This window comes from Scardinius erythrophthalmus, assembly GCF_964197995.2.
Source record: "Scardinius erythrophthalmus genome assembly, chromosome: 6".
NCBI lineage: Eukaryota > Metazoa > Chordata > Actinopteri > Cypriniformes > Leuciscidae > Scardinius > Scardinius erythrophthalmus.
Window position 1 is genome coordinate 44030159 of NC_138226.1, and position 12039 is coordinate 44042197.

The window sequence follows — 12039 nt, forward strand, 5'->3', positions numbered from 1 at the left end:
TACTGAATGGTTTTCCTGAAATCTTGTCTGGCTTTATAAAGCCGTTTTGAGGTTTTATTTTTCCCTGATGCTTTAACGCCTGTAAAAGCAATGCTTGTGACTGACAGTCAGTGTGAGGTTAATTTGTGTGTGGATAATGACTTCTGTTTCACTATATGGTACTTTTCATATGAGACAATTCTCATCACCTTCTGACTCTGTGTTTCTAGATGGAGGAGATCGAGTATTCCTGTGAAAAATGCAGTGGAAAAGCAGCGACCGTCTCTCACAAATTTAGCCGGCTTCCCAGGTTGGGATTAACACACATGCGTACTTTAGCAGCTTTGAATTGTGGGTCTATTGAAAACACACATTTGACAGGGTTCGTACAAGCTGCTTAAAGTGCTTGAATTTGACATTTAAGTCCTGGAAAACCCTTGAAAACAGCCATATTTATGAAAAGGTACTTGAATTATTAAAAGACTGACAATATATGCGAAATTAGTGTTTAATTTTATCGGTAAAACAAAAATGAACACTAGAGCCCGTCTGATACAGATATAGAGCCATTTCGCGTGGCTATGAGCGTGATATTACTCATATATCAATATCCAAGTATATGATACAGCTTTCATTCTTCAGGTCAGTCATATATTAATGAGGGGGAAATCAGTTAAATAAAAAAGAAAGTGATATCTCTGTCATAGTATCCTTTCAATTATTAAAGTATTTACACACAGTCATTGAATCTGCTACACTTTGTGTACCACTTTGCTTTATTGGTTTATTTTTATTGATCTATTTACCTTTTGAGAATTTGAACGATAATATTATACATTTGTTTGATTTGTGAGATCTCTGATTGTATTGCTTGAAAACCCCAAAAGTAGTGCTGGAAAAGTCCTGTAATTTCACTTGACCGCATGTGTAGGAGCCCTGGTGTGTGTGTGTATGAGCCCTGATGTGTGTGTGTAGGAGCCCTGGTGTGTGTGTGTGTAGGATCCCTGATGTGTGTGTGTGTGTGTGTGTGCAGGGTGCTGATCCTCCACCTGAAGCGCTACAGCTACAACACTCAGCTGTCTGTGAACAGCAAGCTGGGCCAGCAGGTGCTGATCCCCAAACACCTGACGCTGCTGTCCCACTGCACCGACGCCACGCGCCCCCCCCTCAGCCTCGGCTGGAGCGCGCAGGCCGCCCTGTGAGCACACACCTCGCACTCATGATCATCACTATAATAATACCTGTTATTTACAGGCGCCTTTCAAGGCACTCAGAGAGCTAAAGCTATTCTAAACAGAAGCTTTAATAAAGCTGTCGTTTACTGTGGACTGTTGTTTAGCGTAGCGCCCTCACACTCGCTAACGGCTCGTTTCGTTTCAGCTCCAGGACCCTGAAGACGTCACAGTCCGTCAACTCCTCGACACTACGGTGAGAGCGGCCCTCTGATGATGATGATGTGCATGCTGAGGTCATATTCAGCATTGAGTCTCCATTATTTTAGTAATCGAGTAATCTACAGATTATTTCATCCATTAATCGTATAAAAGATTGTGGTGATTAAAATAGATGAGTGAACAACAGCCTTTAAAATGACTTAAAATACAGATAAATAATAAGCAATAATAACTGGTTCAAATAAAGTATCAAAGTAATCAATCATATTGGGTTCTTGAACTGAAGCGCAGATTTTCCCAATAGCACTGCTATATTATGATTTTAAAAGGTTATACGTGTATCGCTTAGCCTTAGTAAAAGTGGATTCTCCTCAGTTGAACGCGCCACTTCTGGTCAATAGCAGTCGAGGGTGTTTTTTTAATCGAGTACTCGACTTTAATCCAGGAATCGTGACTGCCCTAGTGTTGGTGTGTTCACACTCATGTGCTGTAAATGTGTGTGTGTTACAGGAAAGGCTCTGTAAAGCCGGAGAGCTCGGGGAGTGTGTTGTGCGACTCTGACAGTGAGGAGGAGCTGGTCAGGAAGGTCGGCCGCAGACATCATCCAGAAGACGACAGGACGGACGAGGTGAGGAGGGCAGTGGTGCTGGACTCACGGCCTTTGTAAATCAAATCAAACATTTATGCAACAAACTAGTGTCCACGAAGCTGTCATGTCACGAGGAGGGATGGATATCGTTTCAATTTTAACGATTCCTATTTCGATTCCAACAAGGAAAAAAAAACCTTAGATATCATTCACATTTAGTCTTAATGCAAAACATTTAATTCTTGACTTGACATGCCAGTAGACTTCATGATCACATGACCACATGAAGTATTGTGCATATACAAACAGATCTTACGATTCTCCCACAATTCTGAACAGACAACTAAACAAAATCACATGTAATTTACTAGAGGTTCTGACAAAATGTTTATTGCTGCAATCTATTTAAAATGATCACATGACCCAGTCTGCTGTGATTGGTCAGATGTCCCAGTCTGCTGTGATTGGTCTTGTCAAAATCTTACTGACCCTGAACTTTTCACCCCTGTTCAAATTAAATGTTCGCCTAAATGAATCGGACCGACTCCCTCTCCACATGTACCCAGGCGCAGCACAGTGAGCCGTCTGAGTTTAACGGCATCAACGACGAGGAGATGCTGGCGGCGGTGCTGGAGTTGAGTCGGCACGACACCAGTGTCTCCGCGGGCCCCGAGGACGAGCCCACCAGCAGCCCTGACACGGGCTTCGGGGACGCCGAGGCACACGACCCCACGCAGCACCTGGACCTGCTGGAGGCGGAGAGACAGCCGGCCGGTAAACACACGCCTTCACTAGAGATCAGGCTCCACTTCACACTCCAGCTTCCTCCAATCTGGCACGGGCGGAGTTTGGGCTCTTTGCCACTGTCGCCTTTTGTCGCCATTGGCTTTTGTCTTGCTTAGTTGGGGGCATTTCATTTAATGTTCAGCAACAATATTATTGATCTGCCTGCATTGACACCATTAAATGAGAACTGAACTGAGCTGATATATATATTATAAATATATATATATATATATATATTTAACTAACTAAATATTTTTTTACAACAGAAATGATACATCACTGAACTTACTAAAGCTGGACTGTGATGCTATTTTCTTCTAGAAACAAACTCTGTTGCATTATTTTCCCTGTGAAGCTGCTTTGAAACTCTGTGTGTTGTAAAAAGCGGTATATAAATGACATGCCAGTAGCCTTAATGACCACATGAAGTGTGTGCATATTGTCAGCGCTGAGCACGAGCTGTGTTGTGTGTAGATGCTCTGGAGTCTCTGGATCTGACCATGGATGAGAACAAGGAGAACGAGACGCCCGAGGGCGCGCCGGGCGAGCTGGACTGGGTGCAGCAGTTCAGTCTGGAGCAGGAGCGCGAGGAGCAGGAGCTGCAGGCGGCGCTCGCCCAGAGCCTGCAGGAGCACGTGAGAGACGCACACACCCCCGCACACACACACACTCGCCTTCAGAGGAAGACAACGGAGTCAGGGACCCTAGGATTTTATATACAACTTTTTTAAATGACTCTTTAGCGCTGTCAAAATGACTGAAAAGCTAAATTCCTTTTGAAACATTTGTTCAATAAAATATAATATTCTTAATGTGCGTGCAAGGAAAATTAGGTGACAATAGTGCATAAAACTGTGTGTGTGCATCAGTGACCTGAGGAAACACACCAACACACAGCGTAATGAACTACATGAACACACATTCAGAAACACTCCACTTCTCCTCACTACATCATCATCATCATCATCATCATCATCAAAACACCAGATGCTCAGCTTGATCTGATGAAAACACACACACACACACACACACACACACAGACACACACACACACACACACACACACACACACACACACACACACACACACACACACACACACACACACACACACACACACACACACACACACACACACACACACACACACACAGCTCTGACCGATGTGCAGGTTTGGTCAAGTGTGTCGTTGCACGATTTTTGCCTCCAACTGAGTGTGTTTTCGTTATCAGGGCTTTTCCCGCCATTTTCACATTAGCGATGCAGCCTCACCGCGCTGAACTGGATAAGCTAACAAAAACACACCGCGTCCGTTACGTCATCATGTCTCACGCGCCTCTCGACACACCAGAAATTTTAATGCACTGTTTTTGCATTCAAATGTGCAGTTTTATTTTTTTAACGAATATTCAAAATTCTAATTTTTACTTGACAGCGCTAAAGCCCTTTATGCTGAGAAGGTTCTATAAAAGGAGAAATGTCTTAAATTATTGCATAATACTATCATGTTTATTTAAAACCATTTTTTAGAGAAAGTATATTTCTGAAAGGATTTATTCACAAAATGTAATCAAAATAAACAATGAATCAAAATTGGATTAAACTAAATCCATAATGATCCCATGATTCTGTATATGAAGCATCTGACAGAACCTTGTAATGTGAGAGTGCTTTAATCCGTCCATCAGTGCATCAGTGCGTCCTTTAGATGATATTTGTGCTGTGGATTTCACAGTTCTTGATCCTGTGAGTTTTAAACCTGGTCTATTTGTTTGCGTCAGTGTTTCGCTAAATTCTCCAATCACATTTGTGTCTTCGGCATGTTTGTAGAATATGCTGATAAACTGAATCACAACTGAACTTAGAGGTAATTATGCATCATATCATTTAAAGAATCAACATTTAGTTTAGCTAAAGCTAAAAGTGCCCCTATTATGCTATTTTAAAGGCTTTTGTTTTGTCTCCTGCAATAGTTTTACATGCATCCAAGATCAAAAACACTCAGTCTTATGATATCCACTGCATCATCAGCTCTTTCCTCTCAGTGTCTGAAACAGTTTGATCAAGGATTCGGTCTCTAAACCCCGCCTCTCTGAGAGCTGCTCTGCTCTGATTGGTCAGATGGCCCAGTCTGCTGTGATTGACCAAACGCTCATTACAACTACAGTGTTAATCAAACTCTTCCAGTCTCAGATAAACTAGAGTGTTTGAGGGTCAAAGTAGACGTTGTTCACCAGCAGCCAATGAAGATCATACATGAAGATTTTACATTCACACACAGCTTTATTACACACTACAGGAAGGGGAATATCTGAAAAAGCATAAGGGGCACTTCAATAAAACATGGCTGATATATTTTGTTTTTCTCTCTATTTCGTGTTAAATGGCACATACATATTTAGTGTTAGTTTTTCAGCACAATCTTCTTAGCAGCTGTGACTGTCCAGTGTCGCTGGTGTTTGACGTCAGCACAGCTTTAACTGATCATGAGGACAGTTGCTGTATAATGAGGGGATATTATCTGTTAATTGTGCAGGAGGCGAGAGAGATGCGAGAAGATGATGATCTGAAGAGAGCCACTGAGCTCAGCTTGCAAGGTCAGTATGACGTGATGTTCTGCCTCACATGACTTCTGTTTTACTGTGAGTGTGTGTGTGTGTGAACGTGTGTGTGTTTCTGTTGTAGAGTTCAATAACTCCCTGCCCGAGCTGCTGTGCTCCGATGACGACTCGGGCAATGAAGACGGCTTGGATATGGAGTACAGTGAGGCTGAAGCGGAAGAGCTCAAGAAGAACGCTGAGGTGCGTCTGTGCTTAATCACTTCTGAACCCGTAATCCAGTCGACATACTTTAAAAAGTCCCGTAAAGAGGAGATTCACAGCTTTTCAGTGGTGTCGTATGTCACTGTTGGACATTCAGAGGCTCCGTTGTAAACGTGATTGGGTCATCAGGTTTAGATCAGCATTGATTCGTCAGAGAATTTGAGATTGTTCATCTTAATACAAATACAGAACAGAGAAACTGCTTTTGCTTCCTCTTTGGTCAAGCCAGATGTCTTTTCTGCACACTTTATATTTAAGTATAGCTTTAACAAGAACATCTTGTTCCACTGCAGTCTGTCTAGTGGGACTTTAGACTTGCTCACATCTTACAGAAAGAACAAAAAGGTGAACCTAAGTCAGCTACACTGAGACAAAGAAAAGCATTGAACATATTTCTAGTGATAATACTGATAAACACAACAAACTATATGATTTCTTCAGATATGACTGACGAATCCGATCAATCACCCATTTAAGATCCAGTATGAATGATGACATTGTAAAACCTTCGACTCATCACCCTAAAAAACCGACATAGCCGCCCGCAGCCAGACATAACTATGGTTCTTAAATGTTTTAAGAACTTTTGAACCTCTAATCCAAATTTGTGTTTTAAAAAGTCCCGTAAAAGGAGATTCTCTGCTTTTCAGTGGTGTCGTTTGTCTCAGTTGGACATTCAGAGGCTCCGTAGTGAACGTGATTGTCAGGTTTTGATCAGCATTGATTCGTCAAAGTAACCCATGTGGTTTGTTCCTCTGAGCCGAACAGGAATGATTGATGATGCTTAGTCCCGCCCCCGTACCCAGATTGGTTGAAACTATCATCTGCTTAACCAATAAACACAGGTTTTGGTCTTTTGCTCCACCAATTAGCATCTTTCTTTGAAAATTTGAACTGTCGCAAAGTGAAAGCACTTTCTGACAAAGCATAACACAATTCAAAACCAAGTATAAAACTACTTTACACATCGGATGAGGCACTGAAATCTGTTTTAAAACGAGTCGCTACACAATGTCGCAGTGGAATCATGTTTCGTATACATAATTCTAATAGTTTGTGAAAATCATTTGCTCTGTTTGTATTTTTGTTGCACAAGACAGTTTTTACAATTGTTTACACTACTTGCTGCTTTATGTGTTTGTGTGTGTTCGTTTTCAGATTAAATGTATGTATATGTATATTTGCCACTTTGCTTCAGTGTTCTATTATCATATAACAATGTTTCAATTTGCTTTACATCCTGAACTTTTTTGGACACATCTACATTGTCAGTAAATAAAAAAAGGTTTCAGTTTTTCACTGAAAAGTGCCTAAAATAATGTTATAATAAATGGCTATAACTTGCTTAGGGATTTTTACATGTAGACGATTTCATCTGGAAATCTAGAATATCCAAGTATAACTTTCTAAAGGAAAAAAATCCAAACATCAGGAGGTTCTGTTTGAGTTGTGTAAAAAAAAAAAAATCCATTCCCAGGCAAAATAAATGTACAATTGTGTATTTAAATGAGCTAGATTGAAACTTCAGGTTGTCCTGTTTAAAATGATATAAGGCACACTTGATGCTGCCAGCAAGACAGGCGAGTCAGGTGACCCAAACATGTTGTAGGTCTCCGAGTGGCAGTGTGTGTGTGTGTGTGTGTGTGTGTGTGTGTGTGTGTGTGTGTGTGGTGTAGTGTAGTGTTAATGCCTGTGGTTTGTCCTGTAGACTGGAGAGCTGCCCAACTCGTTCCGGCTCATCAGTGTGGTCAGCCACATCGGCAGCAGCTCCTCGTCAGGTACTGCAGGCTCACCCTCCTGTTGCTGCACTGCAGACTGAGTGTGTGTGTGACCGGCTGCTGTGTGTGTGTGTGCTCCTGTAGGGCATTACATCAGTGACGTGTACGACATGAAGAAGCAGTCGTGGCTCACCTACAACGACCTGGACGTCTCGCGCACGCAGGAGTCCACCGTTCAGAGGGACCGCGACCGCAGCGGATACATCTTTTTCTACATGCACAAGTCAGTGTCTTCAGTGACACACACACACACACACACACACACACACACACACACACACACACACACACACACACACACACACACACACACACACACACCTGTGCTGGCATGAACAAATTCGACAATAACTTTCATACTAAAATGTGGGAATGCCTGAAACCACACGAACGCAATACTCACATACTCTTGGTGGCCTTATAATAGTTAAGCTTAAATTTATTAACTAAAATCATAAAACAATTTCCTTACTTGAAGAACTTATTTTATTTCAGCAACTTCACTGACATTTCTGATTTTCGCTTAGTTTGAGTACTAAAATAACCAAAAAAACCTAACTAAACTAGGGCTGGACGATAAAACAATAACGATAATTATCGAGATATAATTTTCAAAGAGTTTTATGAATGTTTGATAGTTTATGTGCCAAAAGCAGAATGAAACTCATTTGAACCGTGTCACACACACCCCATTTATCCGCTCGGCTCAAAGTTCAAACTGCAGAGCAGCGCTAACTTACTAGCATATGCGTTTACTTGCTATACAACCCACACGTCTCTGTGATTTAAACTAAAGCCAGACGAAACAGCGCTGTTGGACAGGAGAAACAGGATACAGTCTGAAGGCCTTCAATATACAAATCACACTTACTGTAGTACCTCTAACTGCATCACGGTATTGTGTCAGGAATGTGGGATATTCATCAATTTAGGTATGCATTGAATGTATTAAAGGAGTATTGGAATATAATTACAGTATATTTTTTGTGCTTTAATGGACAGTTCACACAAAAATTAAAATAAGCCCATGATTTACTGAAGTCATCCTCGGTGTATATGACGTTCTACTTTCAGACGAATACAATCAGAGTAGGGGTGTCCATGGTTAACCGATTAACCGATTAACCGTTAAAAATTGCGTAACCGAGTGAAACATTTTGCTCGGTTAAAGTGGCGTCAATGGCGTGCATTGAATTTAGTTGTAATACATTTTTGCACCACCAGAGACCGCTAACGTTACACCAGTTTTCTAATATGAAGCGGGCAAAGAAAGCGCGCGTCTGAGAGTGAAGGCTGTGCGCGAGCCAGAAACAAACATAGTATCCACGCCACTGATCGCAGCACAATAATATCTGTCTGCAGAGCCGTAGAGCCACAGCTTTACCCCAGCAGTTTTACCCCACGCATGCGCAGTTTCATTACAACAGTTTTACCCGCAGAGTCCGTTTACCGTTACATTAACCCATACAATTTGTATTATGCATTTCCTAAACATGTACTTGCTAATCAAACAATTTATATGAACAAACTACTAATCTATAAAACACATTTGGTCTTCCGACCTTTTACTATTGTGTGAGGGAGAGAGAGCAATACAGCGCTCGTGTTGTTTGAAGGCGGTGAGAGTGCGCGCGCGCGCGGCCGTGGCTCTCTCACTGTTTGTTCTTATGCGCTCTGTCCACTGATCTAAATAATTAGTTGTTACGACGACTTATTTGTTCCCTCGTTTTAATAAATCGTGGACACGTTGAACTAATTCCCTCCCTCATTTTGATTTAACGAATTACAACGTGGCCAAAACAGTTTGAAACTATTAATTAGTGAATGCTAAAGACCTATTTTTTTGTGAATTGGTGAATTTGCCGGTGAATTATTTCGTGGCCACGAATGAATAATTATTAAACTGTTTTTCTTACCTGTGAAGATGGCTCTTCAGTGAAGGCCGACTATTCTCGTACAGCTTTTTATTCCTTTTTTTTTTTTTTGTGTGTGTGTGAATTGGTGAATATTCAGGTGAATTGTTTCCTAGCCACGAATTAATAATACCTCAGCACGTTTTACAAGACCCTTCTCGATCGCAGCGGCAACGAGCACTTTGATCACTTGATTTAAAAAACAAAACATTTCAGTGCTAGATCGCCTAAAAAAAAATAAAAAACGAACGAAATGAATGCTCTGCTAGTTAACTGGAGATGTTTTGTTTACTATTTGTATTGGTATTCGTGCCGCAAGATGTTTCAAAAGTGGTGGGGACAATATCGACCTTAGAAAATAGTGGTGGGGACATGTCCCACCCGCAAATTACGCCTATCTCGGGGTTGCGGCGCGCACGCACACTATGGTTAACCGAGTATTAACCGATAAGGGCCTCGGTTAACGGTTAATGAAAAACTTGAAAACGTGCAGCCCTAAATCAGAGTTATATTAAAGAATATCCTGGCTCTTCCGAGCTTTATAATGGCAGTGAATGGAGGATGAAATTTTGAAGCCCAAAAAAAGTGCATCGTCTATCATAAAAGTAATCCATACGACTCCATTTGGGTTAATAAAGGCCTTCTGAAGCAAAGCCATGCGTTTTTGTAAGAAAAATATCCATGTTTAAAACTTTATTTGCTATAATAACTAGCTTCCGGCAGACGGCCGGAATAATTTCCATTTTTGGGTGAACTCTTCCTTTAAGCTGTAGCATTTGTGCAGTTTATACTAAATGTATTTAGGCTACTGTTTTTCCATACAAATACCATAGAAAACAGTTATATTTGACCATGGTATTGAGGTCATATGTGGCTTTAACTGTGGTGATCATGATCTAAATGTCTAATACTATGGAAGACCAGTGCTTCATTTCAGGGCTTGACATTAACTCTTGCCTCTGTGGTTCTTCAAAGTTACTCGCCACTCAGCATTTTTTGAAATTACTAGCAACTCCCCCACAATTTTGACATGGGTAACTTGGGGAAAGACTGACAGCAGCCTAATACATTTATTGCCAAATTATGAGATATTAAAAATATCTATATTTAAGACCAAATTTAAAGTGCCTAACGGTTATTTAAGTGTTTATCTGCATTTATTTCATAAATATATAATTTTCACTGTTATTATTGCTTACAGTTTTATAATGTGCTAAAATACTGAGGGGTGCAAATACAGTAGTCGTCTACATGAATTTTGAACAATACCCGTTTTTGTCTTAGGACAACTTTGGTGAACTTTAAAAAAGCTCCTAAGACAAAACCGGGTTATTGTTCAAAATTCATGTATTCAAAAATTCACTTCAAATGTTGACCACTGTACCATCCAACTACTATTTACAAAATACTGCTTTTTTTACATAGTGCAAATAGAATATTTGCTATTTGCACTTAATGGTGCTTTCAAGTCATGGCGTAAAGTTGAACGCAAATGAACTCCACCACAAAGTCATAAATATGAGTGGAAATCTCGGGATTTTCTTTAAGCCCAGTTCTTTAGGAGTTGTGGACGTGTCAGTGAGAAACGCGGACTTCCCATCTCGTAAACATGGACTTCCCATCTCATAAACATGGACTTCCCATCTCGTAAACGCAACTTCCCATCTCGTAAACGCAACTTCCCATCTCGTAAACGCGTCTTCCCATCTCGTAAACGCGACTTCCCATCTCGTAAACGCGACTTCCCATCTCGTAAACGCGTCTTCCCATCTCGTAAACGCGTCTTCCCATCTCGTAAACGCGTCTTCCCATCTCGTAAACGCGTCTTCCCATCTCGTAAACGCGGACTTCCCATCTCGTAAACACGGACTTCCCATCTCGTAAACACGGACCTCCCATCTCGTAAACACGGACTTCCCATCTCGTAAACGCGTCTTCCCATCTCGTAAACGCGGGCTTCCCATCTCGTAAACGCGTCTTCCCATCTCGTAAACGCGGACTTCCCATCTCGTAAACGCGGGCTTCCCATCTCGTAAACGCGGGCTTCCCATCTCGTAAACGCGTCTTCCCATCTCGTAAACGCGTCTTCCCATCTCGTAAACGCGTCTTCCCATCTCGTAAACGCGGACTTCCCATCTCGTAAACGCGGACTTCCCATCTCGTAAACGCGGACTTCCCATCTCGTAAACGCGTCTTCCCATCTCGTAAACGCGGGCTTCCCATCTCGTAAACGCGGGCTTCCCATCTCGTAAACGCGGGCTTCCCATCTCGTAAACGCGGACTTCCCATCTCGTAAACGCGTCTTCCCATCTCGTAAACGCGGGCTTCCCATCTCGTAAACGCGGGCTTCCCATCTCGTAAACGCGGGCTTCCCATCTCGTAAACGCGGGCTTCCCATCTCGTAAACGCGGGCTTCCCATCTCGTAAACGCGTCTTCCCATCTCGTAAACGCGGGCTTCCCATCTCGTAAACGCGGGCTTCCCATCTCGTAAACGCGTCTTCCCATCTCGTAAACGCGGACTTCCCATCTCGTAAACGCGGGCTTCCCATCTCGTAAACGCGGGCTTCCCATCTCGTAAACGCGTCTTCCCATCTCGTAAACGCGTCTTCCCATCTCGTAAACGCGTCTTCCCATCTCGTAAACGCGGACTTCCCATCTCGTAAACGCGGACTTCCCATCTCGTAAACGCGGACTTCCCATCTCGTAAACGCGGCTTCCCATCTCGTAAACGCGGGCTTCCCATCTCGTAAACGCGGGCTTCCCATCTCGTAAACGCG

At 42.2% G+C, this 12039-nt stretch overlaps 1 protein-coding gene across 2 annotated transcripts in view; it reads left to right on the top strand.

Annotated features, from left to right (window-relative positions):
- Positions 1–12039, top strand: part of usp37 (ubiquitin specific peptidase 37) — a 37462-nt gene that overhangs the window by 22703 nt on the left and 2720 nt on the right. For both annotated transcript variants that reach the window (XM_081368292.1, XM_081368291.1), the window contains exons 14-23: positions 210–289; positions 1013–1177; positions 1360–1407; positions 1884–2001; positions 2529–2736; positions 3223–3383; positions 5285–5345; positions 5434–5549; positions 7279–7348; positions 7433–7571. In XM_081368292.1, coding sequence (XP_081224418.1) covers positions 210–289; positions 1013–1177; positions 1360–1407; positions 1884–2001; positions 2529–2736; positions 3223–3383; positions 5285–5345; positions 5434–5549; positions 7279–7348; positions 7433–7571 — 1166 coding nt within the window. The remainder of the gene's footprint in view (positions 1–209; positions 290–1012; positions 1178–1359; positions 1408–1883; positions 2002–2528; positions 2737–3222; positions 3384–5284; positions 5346–5433; positions 5550–7278; positions 7349–7432; positions 7572–12039) is intronic.